Source organism: Equus przewalskii, chromosome 1 (genome assembly GCF_037783145.1).
Source record: "Equus przewalskii isolate Varuska chromosome 1, EquPr2, whole genome shotgun sequence".
Lineage (NCBI taxonomy): Eukaryota > Metazoa > Chordata > Mammalia > Perissodactyla > Equidae > Equus > Equus przewalskii.
Window position 1 is genome coordinate 35,481,484 of NC_091831.1, and position 18,838 is coordinate 35,500,321.

Genomic DNA, 18,838 nt, shown 5'->3' on the forward strand with positions numbered 1-18,838 from the left:
TGTATTTTTATTTGCTAAATCTGGCGGCTCCCTGCCTGGATGCTCCTCTTCCCTCCTGCCCCCACTCCCCAGGTTAGGGCCAATCAAAGCCACAAGCATGGCCCCCTGAACCCAGTTCTCTTTCCCATTGTTCTTCCCCCACCGGCCATCACCTCATCTCCACCCCACTGTCTTCAGGTCACCTACCTTTTTCACATCTGGGACATTAAGGGCTTTCTTCGTGTGAGCCGCCCAACCCACTATCCCGATGTCCAATGGAAACACAGCTTCTCTGTCAGGGACCACCAGGTTGTCCTCAAACTTGGAGGTCGCGGTGACATCGAGTAGCTTGGAGGCCACCTCGGGGGTGCCGTTGCGGGCCCGGCATATGAACATGCTGCAGCGGTCGGCCCCCAGCAGCTGCGCCAGCCGTTGCAGGGCCCTGTGCGCCGTCAGCTCGGCGCTGCCCGTCTCCTCCTGCACCAGCAGCAGCAGCTCCGCGCAGAGGGCCGCCTCCTCCGCCGCTGTCAGCCCCGGGAAGGCCCCGCTGTGCTCAGAGGTTTCTCCTGGCGCCGCCACCCGCAGCTTCTTGTCGAAGTACTCCTTGGCAAACTGAGGGTTGTCCTCGAGATACTTCTCCACGGCCTCTTGGCTGATGTCACCCATGGCGTGGCTTGCCTTGATGCTGTTGTTCAGAAAGAAAGACCCTCAGAGTACTACCCGGGGCATAGTGCCAAGAAGGAAATACATCCTGGTCAAAGTTACTGAAGAACCCCTAAGTAGTACCTCGTGGGATCCCCAAAGGCCCAGCGGAATGGTTGCTTAGCAGAGCTTTCAAACTGCCTGTAACTTGGGATGTGACAGAAGGTCCTGGCTTAGAATGAGATTCTGGAAGCACAGGATTAACGAGTTCTTCAGGTCACGAAATCCCTAAGCATTATTAGCTCGTAAGTCCCTAGAGAATCCTTAGAGCATCTTAGCTCAGTCAGCCAAGTGGCAAGTCGAAGTAACTATTTCAGAAAAATAATTGAACGTTGGCTGCTCTCCACCGCAAGAAGTATCGTGGACATATCCATTAATTATATTACATCAGCATAGATTGACAATTTGACTTGTTCTTTCATGATAGCTTTCTGTAATGAAACTATTTAGACCTCGGAAGTGTGTTTGTTTATATGGCAACTTTAATCAACCTTTGGGGAAAACGGAAGCTTTTTAGCATCAATGCAACATAAAATGGAATATTAATCTTTCATTTTCTTAAAAGTCTTATGATCTTCCAGCTTACTTGGACTACTCTTTCTCTAAAGCCCTCACCTCTCAATTCCCCTCATTTAAAAGCTTGACCTTAGAAGTGTTTTAAAGGAACAAACCTTGGGCTTATTCTGGAGAGGCGAACATAGCACAACATTTGCCTGTGGGCCAAGCCTAATCAAGCCCCAATTTCAACAATAATCCTTGTCAAAAAACATGATCGTAAAAGGCAACCCATGCAGCTGCTAACTGGGTTTTCCTGCTGGGAATATTAGTTTGGATTTTGTTTTCAATAGTAATAGCCAGACCTCATGCAGTTTTGTTCCAAGGTACAGTCTGTTAAATCTACTGGATAAAACCTGTTTTGTCTGTTGCTAGGATCTTTAACGTCTCAGGGGCTTCTGGAGTGGAAAGAACACTTACCACTACTTAGTTTTGTTTAATGTTCAGTTTATGAAGCTTTTACATCGATTAAGCACATTTTCCCAAATATTTAAACACTATTATGCAACTAATAAGTCAAACTACCCACTTCATGAACCAATTTCCTTGAATATTTAAATGCTAATTTCAAACTTAGTCAAGGTCTTTTAAGCATTTCAATAAAGCTACAAACATTATATAACAGATCCTCTTGAATGAAAACACACGTTACAGTGACTCTAAAAGTTATTGTTATACCCATGTTTAAGTCCACTTCAAAAATAGCAACCCGATGGGTGTCGTTTACTTCTCTAGACTTAACGTTTACCTCACTGGAGTGATAAGAGTCCTATCAGACAAAAAAGAAGAAGAGATCCGTTGAGGTTGCTGGTTCCCGGTCATGAAATGAGAGATTCTTGGTCAGAACCTGGTCTTCCCAGGGGGACAGAACTCAAACTGGCATTTGCGGAGCTGTCACGTCTTGTGGTTGAGGCCGCTCACTACCTCAGAGAGCCTTGTTAAGCACATGCCTTTTCTTGCGCCTCCCTCTGTCACACCCGCGTCTGGTCTCCAGAAGGTCCTCTTCAGATTACTATTTACTTCATAACATCCTATTTGCATCTCATTACAATTAGAATAATGCAGAGGTTTATCTCCTGAGACAAAGGAGTTGAGTCACCTGATGGTCCCTCCTATGGGACTGTCATCTTCTTCTAACACTGTTGTGGACACTCTTTCTATCTAGTTATTTTGTGCAGCTACGGTGCAGTTCCTACTTCTCTCAAGAGTGTGTGGTGTGCTCACAGTTCCCCGATTCCATCCTTCCCTCTTTAAACAGAGAGAAAAACACATCTCTGTATTTCATATGCAGATTTATACTTAAGAGGAAAAACCAAAAAACCCATATATGTTAATATTCCTCTACTCATAGAAATGCAAATTAATTTAAAGATGAAACATACGCTATTATAGTCAGCATTCTTTTGTTTTTATAACTACTTCTGGATTCACTCATTTGCTCATTTTTTGAACACATCTATTGATTGTCCATTATAAGCAGACACCATACCAGCTCCTGTGGCAGAGACTTCATATTCCCCCTTATCTGATTCTCCTCTCCTCCTAGTTATGTAGGAAGATTATACTCTCTGCCCTCCTGCCTTGGTAGGGCCACATGACTAATTTTGGCCTATGGGTTGTGAGCATAAATGTCCCTTCCAGGTAGGAACAATTACTTGCCAGTGTGAGACCCTCCAGCTCTCCCTTCTCCCTACAGCCACATCAGTTCCAGATGGAGGGGCCTCCTCAATCCCAGAGTGAGGATGTCATGGAACAGGGCCCCCTGCACACCTGACATGGACATGCATCATGAGTGAGAAATAAACCTCTTTTGTTTTTAGCCTTTGAGATATGAGGGTTGTTTGTTCTGCAGCATAACCAAGTCAATCCTGACTGTTACACTTCTACTGCGGGGGAGGCAGAGGACAATTATTCAAAGCCTTGGTCCCAGCTTTGCAAGCACTTGTGGTGTAGTAAGGGAGATAAGACTAGAATATAAAAAGCTATGAAACATAGAACAGAATATGATTAATCCCAGAAGTGTGGTACATTCATAGGACTATGAGAGTACGCATGGTATAGAAATGGGATATGGATACAGGATAATATCTACAGCGGGTGGAGATAGGGTAAATCGAGTGTGTTCCGGGTGGTGGTATCAGCAGAAGCAATAGCATGGAGTGTAGAGTAACAGGGGAAACAGTGAAAGATGAATCTGCAAAGTTGGGGTGGGCCCTGATTACAGGGGCCTCAAAGGCTAGACTGAGCATTTTGAACCCTGGAAAGTTTTGGGGGTAGGAAATGACATTATTAGGGTTCTTCTCTACAAACTTAATCTGGTTGTACTTAGGAGATGAATTGGAGAAAAGAAATATTGGACATTGGGATACAGATTAAGAAGCTATCTTGCATTTGGTTCATTATCAAATACCTAAAAATGTGTATAGGCTTTGACCCTGCGATTCTGCTATTATGAATTTATCTTACAGAAATAATTAAGAATATATGTGATTAATGTAGTTACAGGGATGTTCATCAAAAGAGTGATTATAAAAGAAAAAGATTAGAAGTAGCCTAGATATTCAATACTCGGAGGCTGAGTAAATTAATGGCCTTATATCCATAGAATAGGAAGCTGTACATTTATTAATAATCCTATTATATTAATACTCCTATTAATATGAACAAATATTTATGATATGCAGTAAATTACAAGATAGTATTGTAGTACAATTCCACATGCACACACACATATCTGGAGGTGCATATTCCAAAATGTTAACAGTGATTATTTCAAAGGGGTGGGACTCAACACATTAATTTTTTCTTCTTTTTTGCTTACGTGATTTTTCTAAAGTATCTACAATGAATATACACATAATTTATGTAATAAAGAAATTCATTCATTCATAAACAAAGTTTTTAAGGCTATTTTGATAAGCTATGAGTGAGGTTGCTTGGGAATGAAAAAGAAAGGGGAAAATGTAAGACATAATTCCAGGCAACAATTGACAGGACTAGGCAATTGATCAGTTAGGAAAAGCAAGCAGAAAAGAGGGGTCCTTAGTGACTGCTTTGTGTATTGGACGACATTTTATAAAGACAAAGTTTCTTTTTTTAAGGGAAATATTGGAAGCCTGTCTTTTAGCACATACACACAAAATCCTTCTCCTTTTCTCCTATCCTGAGTGAGTGCCATCATCCCCACGGCTCTTCTTCCTTGGGGTCCTTGCAGAGTCTTTGGCCTGTGCTGACAAGGCCTTTGTGTCTCTTATTGGCTGTTCAGTCCTAATCATTAAAAAACCCCCAAATTTAAGAAAATGTAGTATTTTTTAAAAATTACCAAACAGACCACTTAGAATGATTTTTTCACACTATAAAATAATTGTTGACTTTGTTAAACTTCACTGCTTAATTTTTATGTCAGCATTTCCAGTTCATTTAAAGCAGAGATTTTTTTTTTAATAGAGCATCAACTGGTAAACAGAATGAGGAAAAAGGTCAATATCTTAGATTTTACAGACATTGACAATCATTTATTTAGATAAAACATCTCTGAAACAACAACTAAATCGATGCGAAAACTCCATTCTATTTACACAGAATGTTTTTAGAAATATAAGCCCCAAGGTAATGATAATAAAAAATTCATCCAAAAAATAGTTGACATTATAATATATAATCTGTACCAGCAACTCTTCTAAGACCCTTACACATAGTATCTCATTTAATTCTTACAACAACCTTATGAGGTAGGTATTATTATTATCTGTATTTTACAGGTGAGAAATGGAAGCACAGAGAAATTAGGTAACTTGTTCAAGTTCACGTAGCTAGTAAATAATAGTGACCTACCCCAAAACTACCGGTTTAAGTAGGATGAAATTAAACAGTGCACCTATAAGTTGTACAAGACATCTTACTAACTGCTACAGAGAAATATACAAAGACCTTTCCTTTAAGGAATTCAAAATCTAGACATACAAAATGTTAAACAACAATACAAGAGTTAAATGAAAATTCCAGGAAATTCTTTTTAAAAGCCTACGAATATACCAAAGAATGATTTAACTACCTTAAACTTTCTACTTAACAAGTTTACATTTTTCAGTAATATACTATATTAACGAACACATGTAATATTTAATTCCATCATTGCTAAAATTTTCCACTACAGTTAACTATTTCTACAGGAAGTAATGCTTATGTAACAGTCAAAAAATATGCCTATGAGGTTGAAGTACCAATGTGAAACTAACAATAATATCCTGGATTAACTCAGTGAATTTTGGATCATTATATTGAATCCACTCTTCAGCTCCACCTGAGCCAAATTAGCTGTTCCTACCACTATTCATCACCAAAAGGCATCCTTTCAAGGCAGGGATTTCAAGCACATCCTGGCAGCCAACTTCAAAGGGCCCTTTCACCTTGCTCATTTGCTCTAACAAGAGTCTCTGCCTACACCTAGTTGGTTAGTATGACCAGGTATCTTAGAGATAATTCAGTTGGTAGGATCCATGTTATTTTCAACTAAATTGATGAAACTGACTGATGGGTTTATATCCACTGAAAAAAACTTACTGAAAAAATTAGTTTGACTCTTTCTACCTGAAAATGTTGGCTGAATAACTAATCTTTTCATTTTCCCACCAATCATTTTGGCATCTTTTAAATGGAGTCAGAAGATAAATGCTACCCAATTTCCTTGTTTTTCATTTGTCTTGGCCTCTCTGTCAGGATGTGGATGTAAATGTCAGTTTGTAAAATGGAGCTGGTTGGAAATGCTTGATCTTTTTGAGGGTAGGGACATAAATTTCTTCCATTAGCTGTTCTTTCAATTATGGTAAAACGTTCTTCAATGTTTCCCAGGAGTTAGTGACTTGTTTGCTGCTGTATTAGTTAAGGTAATACTAACTTCTGTTATAGGTAAGCCCCCAATCTCAGCAGCTTAATCCAATGGCAGTTTATTTCTCATTCAAATCAAGTGAATCACTGGTGGGGTCCCAGGCTGATGAAGCCTCCACCAGCAGGCAGATGAGGGAAGACAGGAAGCAAGGACAACTGGACGGGCAGCTTTTATAAGCTCTGTCTGGGAGTGACACGCAGCACTTTTGTCCACATCCCATCTACCAAAACTTAGGCACATGGCCTTATAGAGCTGCAGGAGGCGGGTAGGTGTCCTCTGGCAGGGCAGCTTCTTCCCAATAAGCTACACTATGGAAGACGGATGCAAATTTTTTGGTGGAAGAACAGCTAGCCACCTCTGTCAGAAGTGCTCAATCCTGAGAAATTATATTTTAGAAAGAGTAATCTCTGACCAGGTCTTTTTAAATAAATATTTTATGAAGCTTACCTAAAGTGACTGATTTCAGTAAAACAAATTAAATGAATATTTATTGATTGAGCACCTACTATGTGCAAGTCTCTTGATAAATCCCATGGAAAAGTTGGAGGGATGGATACCAAGATGAATGAAATATGGTCTGTCTCTCCATGAAGTATGGGAAGGAAATGAACTTCTGTGTATATTATCTACGATCCATAGATATAATTTAAAACATAATTTTATTTCTGGAAGAAAAAGAAAAATGTTTGCAAAGAGAATATTTGTTTTATTTTCAGATTATACATTTTCACTGTAAGAAAATTTGGAAAATACAAAAGATTGCAAAATTTTTGAAAAGCCTTTAAATGTCCCTAACCCCATCACACAGAAGTAGTCACTATGAACGTTTTTCCTGCTGATATCACATATATATAATTGTTGATAATGTATGCATATTTGAAAAATTATTTTATGAGGCTAAATTTTTAAGCATCGAAGTTAAAAACATCAGTTGACCTGTATTCACGTATTTGTCATCATGAAGAAATTCAGGAGGGAATGCCAAAATAAATTGTTTTTCTTTGCTGGTATCTGGGACACCAAGGTTCATGATTTATCATTAAAAGAGAGAGAGAGAAGAGAAGGAACAGTTACACTAACTTCTAAGCATCTAACAAATAAATGAAAACATGTTGCTGCAAAAACAGTCCCCATAAAAATGCACGGAAATGACCTACATTTATTCAACATACGGTGTGTGCAAGGACCACCAAAATATGTTCCAGGAGAAATGGCTCGGGGTATTAGGAGAGCTCTTCTGGCAGTATTAACTGTGCAAAGGCAGTTGGGCTCAGCCAGGAGCTCTCCATCAATGGAGGTGTTGGAGCAGAAGCTGGAGGACCTCTACTCTGGAATGTCGAAGACGGGATCCAAGCTAGAGAGATGCTCAAAAGTCCTTTCTCACCTAGGGTGCATAGATACTACCAGATGTACGGCCACACACATGGTCCCTGGAGAAGTGGCTCTGGAGCTGACATTATTTGAGCTGTTTGGGATTATGTATCCTGTGATAAAACTGGCCTAAGCAGAAGATCTCCTAGTTAGCTGGTTGGTCAGAAACAGAGTTTTCCAAGCTCTTGGGCAGTAAGGACTTAAATGCGTCATCAGTGGCACTCCAGAGACACCTCTGAGACTCAGAAGTAGCCCCAATCCCTGAAAGAGCTGGTCTGCGGACCAATCAACTCCTTTCTCTGTTTGCCAGCCACCCTTCACTTCCTCTGCCCTCTCTTATTTCAAGTCTGGCTGTAGCAAAATGGTCCAAATTCATGTTGGTTCTTTCCAGTTTGGGCCATGGAGACACAACTGACATTGTATACAAGGAATCTTACAAAAAGAAGGTACTTCTTTGCCGTAAGACTAATTCTCATTCAGTCAAAAGCTGCATCTTCTGACTACTTGGTCAGATTAGAGGAACTCTATAACTCTGAATGGAGAGAGAAAACTATGGTCAGTAAATCGTGCCATCACTCGGGCAAAATAACATAACCAGTCACAGCATTTTAACTTAACTGACCATTGACGTTATAGAATTTTGCTCCCCTCCCCCTTCTTGTCCACTCTCGCCAACTCACCCTAGCTGTTTTGAAAACAAAACAAAATTCCACTATGGCTTTGAAATAAAATTGCATCATAAACAATTGGTAGGTGTGCTTCCAAGCGGTTTGAGCGAGGTGCCACAGAGTTAAGTAGGCGACCACCAAGGTTGCTAAAATATTTCCTGTCCTGACCAGGCTTGCGTTTCTGGAGAATATTTAACAGAGAGGGTTTTAATGCTTCTAAAGATGTTGAAACTAAAGAACAAATATTGACCCAGAAGGCACCACAACTCTCCTGAAAGAGAGTAAAATACATCCTTTATAAAATGAAAAACTACTTGGCCGAAATATTCCCAAACCCCTGCACAATTGGCCCTCAGAGGGCGAAGGGTCCAATCTGGCACGGCCGGGGCGCGGGCACTAGCGCACAAGGCAGCATCGGAGGTCTTCCCGCCAGGCCGACTGGAGCCTCCAGCCAGAGCAACTGGGCCCCGTGGCCACCCCAGGCCGCAGCTGGCGGCCGCTGGCACAGCGGCTGGCTGACTAGGCCAGGACTTGTTCCCGCGGTTCGTCGCCGCTGGAGAGTTTGGGCTCCGCCGAGGCCACCCCGCGCGGCAGCTCCACCAGCCCCAGACGGCACTGGAGGTGAGGCTGTCGCCCAAAGGGACCCTCCCTGCACCCGGGCGGCGGTGAGTCAGGGCGCGTTATGCAAGGGCTGGCCCGCCGGCCCCCGGCGCCTCCCCCTCGGTCCTTCACCCCGCGCGGTTGCGAAAGCGCGACCCCCTCCCGCCGGAGCTATAAAGCGCCCGGCGGCCCCGCGGCGCGCTCGCCTCTCTCCACGCGCGCCCGGACGCCGCGGCCAGGCTGCGCGAGCTCCCGACGGTGAGCGGCGGCGCGGGGGGGGCGCGCGGGCGGGCACTGGGGGCCGGGGGGTCCCGCTGCCGGCGCTCATCGCCGCGTCTCCCGCAGGGCGAATCCTGGGCAAGATGGAGTGGGTGTGGGCGCTCGTGGTGCTGGCGGCGCTGGGTAGCGCCCGCGCAGAGCGCGACTGCCGGGTGAGCAGCTTCCGAGTCAAGGAGAACTTCGACAAGGCTCGCGTAGGTATCGGCCCAGGTGGCCCCCGTGGCCCGGGTCCCCGGTCCCCCGCGTCCCCACTTCCCGGCGGCGGCCGTGCGCTTCCAGACACCAAGCCCCGCTCTCATCTTTTTCGCAGTTCTCCGGGACCTGGTACGCCATGGCCAAGAAGGACCCCGAGGGCCTCTTCCTGCAGGACAATATCGTCGCTGAGTTCTCCGTGGACGAGTATGGCCAGATGAGCGCCACGGCCAAGGGCCGAGTTCGTCTTTTGAAGTCAGTGGCCTCTGGGCGGCTTTGTGCTGCGGTGTCCCCTGGGCTAGGTGCCAAACCCTGACTGGGGAGGGAACGGAGCACCTGGGTTGGGATGGAGGGAGGAAACCCTTTGTCCGGCCTGGCTCAGGATCCCGTTGGCTTTTGCAGTAACTGGGACGTGTGCGCAGACATGGTGGGCACCTTCACAGACACGGAGGACCCTGCCAAGTTCAAGATGAAGTACTGGGGCGTAGCGTCCTTTCTCCAGAAAGGAAGTGAGTAGTCAGCTCAGTAGGACTGTTTGGGGACGGGGACCTACCTGGCCAAATCGCTGCGTTTCTTCTCCAATGGCACCCTCGGGAAGAATGGTCTGTAAATGGCAGGAAACCTCAGCAGGGCCTGAGATTAGGGGGATGAGATTGGGAGTAGCTGTGCCCCTCCCCGCCACTCCCCAACCCCCCACACCCCCCGCAGCTCAATAAACCTGGCCCAAGCTCAAAAGGACCTTTGGGCTTGTCAGGTGACCTCTTTCTGCCATTTTCCCGTCAGCCACTCCATGCTTAGACCTCCCATCTCCCCAAGACCGCCCACATGACCACTCAACCTGGTTTGCATTTCTTCCGTATCTTCAATCCGTGCAACAGCGTCACTACTTGGGGCCCCAGCAGAGGCTGGGAGACCCTCATCCGAGGATGTAGCGGGTATTGTGCATAGAGCTGGCTCCCTCTCGGGTGCCCTGCCTGCCAAGGCTGAGATTCTGAGCCAGGCACAGTGTTCTGGGTGGCAGTGACCTCTTCCCCTTCTCCCAAGCACTGAAGCTCAGATGGGGGACAGGGTGTTGAGGACTCTCGGAAGAGTATCCTAAAAATTGGCTTGATGATGAGAACACATATCTACATGCTCTTTCTGCTTTTTTTCCCATTTCTCCTAAGTTTCAAATCTGGAGTCTACTTGGTACCTAGAGAATAATGCAGGCCAGGGGGTAAATATCATGGGATCTTAGAGATGGCGAGCTAGCCTTACAAAGGGGGTTCAAAATACAGACGAATAAACTGAGGCCAAGAGAAGTGCTTTGCCCAAGGTCATGTGATGAGTCTGTGAGAGCCAGTGTTAGAAGCCAGGGGTTCCAACTCCCAGGCCAGGATTCAGTGGCCCTGAACAGCAGGGACTCCTAATACAGGGCAACTTTTACAAAGCATTGTTTGAGCTCTCCTGTGAGAGAGACCCCAGGGAGCTCTTCAGGGGACTCTCTTAGCTCAGTGATCCAGGGCGGAAGTGTCCTTTATGCAGCCCGTCGACACTTGGCACATACTCCTGGACTTCTCTAAAGTTGTGTTAGATGAAATTGCATTTTTTATCAAATTGCGTCTTCAGTATTGATTTACACTGTACAGATGGACTCGCTGTTCAACAAGGGGCAAAAACTTTTCTCCTTAGAAGTAATAAAAATTATTTCAAATAATGTAGCAACTCTTCCTAACGTGGATCATTTAGCATAAAAGATATGCTTTTCTGATAATGGATTACAAAAATCAATACCAGGAGGTACAAAATTACTAATTTTTAGAAAATGTAAACACGCAGTACTCCATAGCATTTTGAGACGCACTCCTTTAGGGCTAGGATTCTGTCGGTACTGCATTGGGGAGGGTGGGAGAGGACCCAGTGAGGAAGCAGGCTTTGCCTCTTGCCTCTGCCTGCCCCTGCCAAACTAGCTTAGTTCTGCTTTTACTGCTTGTACGTTGAGATTCTATCTAGGATTTCATTTGGAAAAAAAACCCTATTGAAATCTTGAAAGTGATTGCTATTGATACTAAAAGAGATAACTACTCTATGGAAGGCCTAGGATAAATTCCTTCTTAGATGCCTTTCAGAAAAGAAGCAGTGCTGTGTAGTGGTTAAGCATGCAGGGTTAAAGTTAGACTGCCTGAGTTCAAATCCTAACTCAACCCACTACCTGTGGGACCTTGGGTGTGTTCCTTAGCCTCTCTGTGCCTCAGTTTCCTCATCTGCAAAAGAAGGTGATCATAGCACCTACCTCACGGAGTTGTGTGATGAGGATGCAATGAGTTAATATGCCGAAAGCACTTAGAACAGTTTCTGAGACCGGAGTTCTCTGTAAGTGTGTGATATTATTGCTGCTTATTATCTCCTCTATCATGAAATAATACCTTTATATTCTGGGTCCGGGATGGGAGGGCCCGCAAAGACCATTAGGTTCAAGTCTCTCGTTTTACAAGTGAAGAAACTGAGGCCCACACTAGACAAGTGACTAGCCTAGGGGCATGCAGCTAATTAGTGGCACTTAGTGACACCCCTTTCCCAGCGGATGTCAAAGGGCAGGAACGGTCTCTCTGTTTTCCAGGTACCCCACAAACTGTATGATTTAATGCTTCTACCTTCCTGTCTTTTACCTGATTTTGAGGGTTTTTTACAAAGCCTCTTTCATTCCTCTGTGCCGATTTCTTCCTTCCTTGACGTTGGTCTAGCATTATACACTGGCTTGGTCAGGAGGATGCGAAGGCCTCCAAGAGTAGCCTGCGTTCTTGATCTCTCCCCTTCATCATATACTGCATTTCACCACACAGATATGTTTAAAACGAGGCACACTTGTGCGGAGAAAACAGCTCAGGAACAAATGCTCATTAAATTTGTTGTCAAATTATTTTAAAATTAAAGGAATAATTTTCTACAGTTGAATATCAAATTTCAGTGTTAGACTCTGACATGGCCCCAGCCTTGGGCATGCTCTGTCCCAGCCTCCTTCTGCCCTAGTCCCACCAGCAGCAAGCAGGATGTCTCAGGGGTGAAGGACGCCGCCATCAACAGATCTTGGTTGCTTACAGGCTCCACCATTGATTAGTCTCTCTGAACTTCTGTTTTCCTAGCTGTGAAATGGGGATAAAGAATAGTCCCTATTTCATAAGATTGTTGGGAGGACTAATTAAAGTAATGCACGAAGAAAGCTTGATGCATAATAAGCGCTCAACCAAGACTAGCTATGAGCATCGTTGCTTTGGGCTCTTCCAGAAAGACCTGGACAAAGAATCTCCTTTGTCCACCTTCCAGATAGAGTCTCTCACTCTGCTGTTAAAGGAGCCCTTTCAAAAACGATGCAGGCCTGATTGTCCACGTGAGGTCCTCTAAGTCAAGGTCCTTGGACCACCTACGTCTAGATCATCCGAGGCGCTTGTTAAAAATGCAGATTTGTGGGCCCAAACCCAGACTTATTGAATCAGAGTCTCTTGAGGTGGGGCCCCAGAGTCTGCATTTTTAGTATGCTCCTTGGGTATGCTCCTTCTGCACAATGAAGCTTGAGAACACCTCTCTAGATAATTCAGTCCAAAGAGTTCTTTCAGCTTGCTTGGGTTTCAAGGCTCGGACTCCACTCACTTTGCCGGGGCCTGTTGGATTTTGGGGGGCAATTAGCCAGGAATAGCATCACACGCACCATCCAGATCAGCTGGACAGTTAGACCTGAGAACTGCAGGGTGCTTCTCACCTGGTTCTGTCGCTTTAGATGATTGGAGGACACAGGTGTAGGCAGCTGAAGTGACACCTTCCAGGCCCACTGCAGTGGATGACAGATCTTCAAGGGAACCAAGTCACCAGAGACAGCTCCCTCTACCAGGCGTTTTATTTGGCTTTTGGACTGGCAATCAAAACCTCTGAACCCTTCTGTGTGGGTACAGTGTAGACACAGCTGCAGTGTAACCCCACTTCCTGGGATGGTAGTGGGGGGTCAGGGCTCCTGGCCATACGCCCGCTGCCTTGATCGCTCTCTCTCCATAGCTGTACTATGTGCAGATAGCTGCTGCCCAGAAATGTCTGGGGGTGTCTGGCTCTCCAGCGGCCCCCCTACTCAGCTGCTGGGAGTGAGGAGGTTGGAGGGCCGAGCTCGTTCTTTCGAGCAGCCCCCGGGCAGTTCATCTCTTGTCTTAGGAGGGAGAGTCTGGTAAAGATTGTTATGATTTAAATTCTTTGTCTGAATCTTTGGCCAAAAAAAGCCTGGAGATAAACCAAACCAACTTAGGCCTTCTTTTAAAATCAAGAACGGTAGTCAATTTTCCTAAAACCAAGCATTGAAAGTTACTTAGTTCCTATGTTAGAATTCACATTCTGGCGACAATTCTGGAAAAAAAAATAAATAATAAGCTGCAGATTTGCTGAGCTAATAGCTACCTCAATCATGAATCTGGGTAACGTTTTAAAGGAGACCACTTTTGTGCCTGACAAGCAGGCTGCTGGGGGGGGCCTGTGACCAACACAGCAAGCCCCACAACTAGGGAAGAAAGACTTCATTTGGAGAGGAGGAAGATTGCCCCGATGCCCAGAGGCCTGTGAGGGAAGTGCGTGGTTCGAGTGAAGCCCAGCAGGTGGCCCCACGGCTTCTGTTCCTGGTCCATCTGCTGACTAACTGCATGGCCCCTTCTGAGCTGTCACATGTCTGGGTACCCTACCCCTGGCCTCTAACATTCTCCCTGTGGGAAAGCCTGGGAGGTGCAGGGACGGCTCATTCTTCCCCCTGGTGGGCCTGGAGCGAGCCGAAGAGGGGGCACCAGCACCCACTCCTCTGCAGCTCTCCTGCAGGCCTTGAGTGTGGGCTGAACCCCTCCTAGGCCAGCGCCCCGGGGGTTCTCAGAACCAAGAGGTGTACCCAGAGGTGACTTAGGGCAAGCGTTAGAGATCTCCCTTCACCCTCTCCTGCTGGGGGAGCTAGGTTCCTCCACATTCATCCAGCGTGGAGCACGGCTTAGAGCAGAGCGCAATACTTGCCCATGCCCTGGGTGTGAGATGGAGACACAAAGGCTTTTTGTTTCTTGTTTCTTGTCCCCTGTCCCATCCGTTTACTGATTGCCTGCAGACTATGTGGTGTAGAGGTGAGGCATCTGGGCTCTGGACTGAGGTGGAATCCCACTTCGGTCCTGCTCTTTGTGATCCTGGGTGAATTAGTTTCTCTGTGCCTCAGTTTCCTCATCTATAAAATAGGGATGATAGTGTGCACTTTTGGGTTGACCTGAGGAATAATTGAGAAAACCTGGAAAGTGCCCACACAGTAACTGACACATAATTAAGTGCTCAGAAAGGCCTAGTCATGGTTATATGTGGTGGAGAATGTTAAATCAAGTAGAGATGTAGCACTTTTTACCAAATATAAGGCATTTGGATAAACTCGAGCATTGTTTGTCAATAGCAAATCTCTCACCTACGTTCTCATTAATGTTATTTCCCGCTAATCCTGCCTTTGTTGACATTTTTATCACCTTTGTTTACACTTATTCTTCATGGCTTACATCCCAGCCTCAGGAATAATGTAAATTCTTCAAGGGCTCAGCTCTACCTCCTTCAGGGGCAAGAATACAAGCTCTGAGAAAGAATGTCTGATGTTGGAGGGTGGGCATCTTGTGCCCCCAAGGCAAAAACTACTGTCTTTTGCCAGCATTCAGAAGTGAGTCAGGTTACTAGGCCAGAATTAGGATGGAGCCAGAAAAACCGTGAACCAGATCATCAGAGTGTCGTCCTCCAGTGGCTGGAGAGGCAGGAGGGCCACGTGGTTAGGGAGATGACCAGGAACTAGCTAATACAGATCAGTGCAAAAGATACATCCTGATGTTGGGAATAAGTTGGTGGCCGTCAGACAACAGCCACAAAGGCAGAGATATTGTTGGAGGGTGAATGGAGAAGACAACAGTAGAAAGCTCCATCTTGTGGTTTTGATGGGCCCGCATTCTGCATTGTTCTTTGGAAAAATACTATCACATTTATTGTCAGGGTGAGAGAGACTCATTGAAGTGAATGAGGTCCCCCCCTCCCCAGGACTTTTCTCTGTAAAGGAGAAAAAGGTCCTTTTTCATTTTCCCAATTTTATAAAAGCTCTCAGAATTCCCCGTCATCTCCTGCTTCCTAGTGAAATGAAACCAGTTTCAGGAAGTGACTGGTCTCTCGGGCCTCATGGTGAGTTTCCCTGACATCCGAGCCCGCGGCGGGAGCGGCATTGGCTCTTGGCTTTCTGCTTGCAGACGATGACCACTGGATCATCGACACGGACTATGACACCTATGCCGTGCAGTACTCCTGCCGCCTCCTAAACCTCGATGGCACCTGTGCTGACAGCTACTCCTTCGTGTTTGCCCGCGACCCGAACGGCTTTCCCCCAGAAGTGCAGAGAATCGTGAGGCGGAGGCAGGAGGAGCTGTGCCTGGCCAGGCAGTACAGGCTGATCTCTCACAACGGTAAGTGGAGGCCGGGGCAGGGCACCCCTGGCTCTCCCTGAGGGGTCATTGGCTAGAGAGTTTGGGCCCGCATGCCAGTGAGACACATTTCGTCTGCATGTAGGAGAAAATAGGGAGTCTTAGGAGTCCCCTTGGAGCCCAAGTCTTGGTGGTCCTTCTTGACCACATCTTCCACTGGCCTTACCACAACGCTGATGCAGATGGAGCGGGCAGAGGCCTTTTTCCAAAACCCTGGCTCTTTTAATTAAATAAAACTGCAGGGGACACTCTCCTCCTTTTTTTATACTCCCTTAGGCCCAGTCTGTGTTCACATGATTTTGCCCCTGGCTACACTGCCCAAAAAAACATTTTAACTGACTTAATATTGTTTGGGGATTGAGTGGTCCCAGTGAAGAGCTGGGCAGCAAACATGGCCACTGGTGTAAAACTTAAAGAGCGACATCACTGTAGCAAATTCAAAAGAGAATGATTTCAATAAATGCTCTTTTTCTAATAGGGAACCAAATAACCATTAAATTGACTAGCTGGTTTTCCTCACTTATGCTTTTTGAGATCCCTTGGAACAACTGTTGGATCTTTTTATAGGTATTACCCTTGTCTGATCTTGATTTAAAAACCAAGAACAGTCTGGAAGAAAGTAGGCAGTCTATTTTGAATTGATACTCACTCACTCATGGGAAACTGGGTTTCAGAATCCAAATAGGGTAATGCTAAAATGTAGGAAAAAAGGGACAAAACTGAACTTGTCTATCGGTCATCTAACTGGCTGACCTGCACTACACCAAATGGATATGAACCCCGACCAAAAGCATAAATCAGAAAGGTTTTGCTGTTTTACCCTGGGGCAGCCTACATGAAGGGCTGGTAAAGGATTTCACCTTGGCCAGACTCCAGGCCAAGCCCTTTTCCCACTTCATCTCACTTAATCCTCAGAGACACCTTACGAAGTAAATGCTCTGATTATCCACTTTCTACAGATGAGGAAATGGAGGCTAAGAAAGATTATGAAAATTGCCCAAGATCTTCAATAGGTAGCTGAATTGGACACAAGCCCAGGTTTTTTTGTGACTCTGAAACCTCTTGTGGCACCACCTGGTGATATATGATACAGGACCTGGTGACCACTCTGTAAGACCAGTAACAGAGTGGCTGAGATCAGGATGACTTGGCCTCCACTTCCTGAAATAGGAGGTTGTGCCCCCAACCCTTTGAAATGCAGTGGGGCAAATTTAAGACAAATAAAAAGAACACTACTTCATACAGCAGGTCCTATTCACTCAGCCCCCATTTTCCCCAGAGAAATTCAAAGAGTTTTAAAAACAGCCGTGGGGATGTTTATGAATTACAGCCACATCCAGATATAACCTTACAAAAAGTATTTGAATAAAGCCAAGCGTAGCCTGATATTCATTATCTACATCAAACACTGGGTCCATCATTCTGTCATTAATGGCTTCGTTTTCTATCTTTCAGGTTATTGTGATGGTAAATCAGACAGAAACCTTTTGTAGCAACATCGAGGATGTCAAGTTTCATTTGAAAACTTCCCACTAACTCTTACTCAGCCTTCAACTCTATTTATCTTAGTTTAGTTTGGCCCTCTCTTCTCCCCTTCCCTAGGTAAACATAAAACCTTCAGTCACATAAAAATGTATGTGGGAATAAGTGAATCTATTTGCCCTCGGATGTATGTCTTTACTGGAGTTTTCTAAGGGACCTTTTGAGGCTTAGGGTTCCAGACTTTGATTTATTAAAATGTAGTCACCCGTTTCCTATGGTTTGGGTTCTTAGTTGTGTTCCCATGTGTGTCAAAGTGAGAAGTCCCGAAGGTGGTTGGGTAGGGTGTATGTTCATATGCCAGGAGACGTTCTTCCCTCCCTCCTGGCTCTTTATGATCTTTGGCCAATTCTGGTGCCTAATCTCCGTTATTAATGACTGTGGCTTCTCCCAACTTCCTGAAAAAGGGGTTTCCTCATTAACCCAGGAAGACCTTAACTACCAGACTGGCGAAGGCACCAAGGCGAAAAGAGGAGGTGAGTGTAGGCTAGGCCAGGCCAGCAAGCCCAAGGCCTCGGTCAGCCCTGGGCCCATGAGGTGGGCAGGATGGCAGGCTCACCCACCGCTGGGTTCGAGGGGCTGAGAGGTATGGGTCTGGATGAGCTCTAAGAAACACCCCCCAGGCCTACATGGTTGCTACCACTTATTCACTACTTGTTTCAGATGTGCCAAAATGTTGAGGGAGAGGAGGCCCTTTCCCTTGAGAGGAAGCCAGGTCTGGAGGAAGGTCAGGGTGCCCCCTACCTGGAGTGTGCAGGAACGGGGGTAGGTGGAGGTGGAAGTAGCTGGGACTGGGGCAGATCAGTGTCCCACACCATTAGCAGCACTTGTGAGCATTAGTATATAACCACAAGCAAAGCTGTTTGCCTCAGTTTCCCAGGGGTTCCCAGGAACCTCAGTTTCTCTTCTTGAAAAAGAATCTGTCTTTGGTACCACAGAGTCTTAGTTTTAAGTCAAAATCCAGCTCAGATATATATTAGCTGTGTGATGTGGGGCTGGTTACATGGCTTCTCTGAGCCTCACTCTTCTCTTGTGGAATATGGGGAGACGGCACTTGCCTGATGGGCTGCAGTGGGGATTCGATTAGAGCACTAGGAGCTGTGCAGACACCGGGATGCCAGGCTCATGGCTGTGAAGTGTGTTGGGAGGTGGGGAAGGGCACTGCTCTCCCGTGTGTGAGGAGATCTCTGTCTGGATGCTGGCATATCAAGGGCCCATGAGAGGCTCCTGGGTCCCCACCCCGTGTGCTTTGTTCTTCCACCAAGGAGGGAGGAGACGGGTGACCGTGCGTGGGAAAGCTCTGCCTGTCATCACATGGAACAGCAGGCTGTCAGGGCCCGGCTCTTCAGCTTCATATGACAACCCCAGAGACCCATGAGATAGCCACGCGTCACTTCACAAAACAGCTTTAATTTACTGAATCGATTAACTAAAGATGGACAAAAGATCTCTGTCCTCTTGCTCGAGCTTGTGATCACCATAAATATTACTTCAGAAGCTACTCAAGAAACTCCGTGAGTGATGGCAACTACTGGTGTTTATTTACTTGGCAACAGAGATTTGTTGAGTACCTACGACGT

General features: G+C 45.8%; 2 protein-coding genes across 4 annotated transcripts in view; one reads left to right on the forward strand and one right to left on the reverse strand.

Annotated features, from left to right (window-relative positions):
* PDE6C (phosphodiesterase 6C) overlaps positions 1-18,838 on the reverse strand; it is an 89,910-nt gene that overhangs the window by 48,205 nt on the left and 22,867 nt on the right. Inside the window, exons 1-2 of one of the 3 annotated variants that reach the window (XM_070609405.1) lie at positions 766-1,583; positions 187-664 (exon numbers count right to left, since the gene is read on the reverse strand). In XM_070609405.1, coding sequence (XP_070465506.1) covers positions 187-645 — 459 coding nt within the window. In that variant the 5' untranslated portion in view covers positions 646-664; positions 766-1,583. Of the gene's footprint in view, positions 1-186; positions 673-765; positions 1,584-18,838 lie in introns of those variants that run through there. The other 2 variants (XM_070609402.1, XM_008520675.2) reach the window with 2 other exon arrangements.
* Positions 6,816-17,471, forward strand: RBP4 (retinol binding protein 4). The gene is made up of 6 exons (XM_070609409.1): positions 6,816-9,021; positions 9,109-9,236; positions 9,353-9,489; positions 9,637-9,743; positions 15,489-15,701; positions 17,175-17,471. Exons 1-6 carry the CDS (start codon positions 8,466-8,468, stop codon positions 17,210-17,212), a joined length of 1,179 nt encoding a protein of 392 aa, XP_070465510.1. The 5' UTR covers positions 6,816-8,465; the 3' UTR covers positions 17,213-17,471.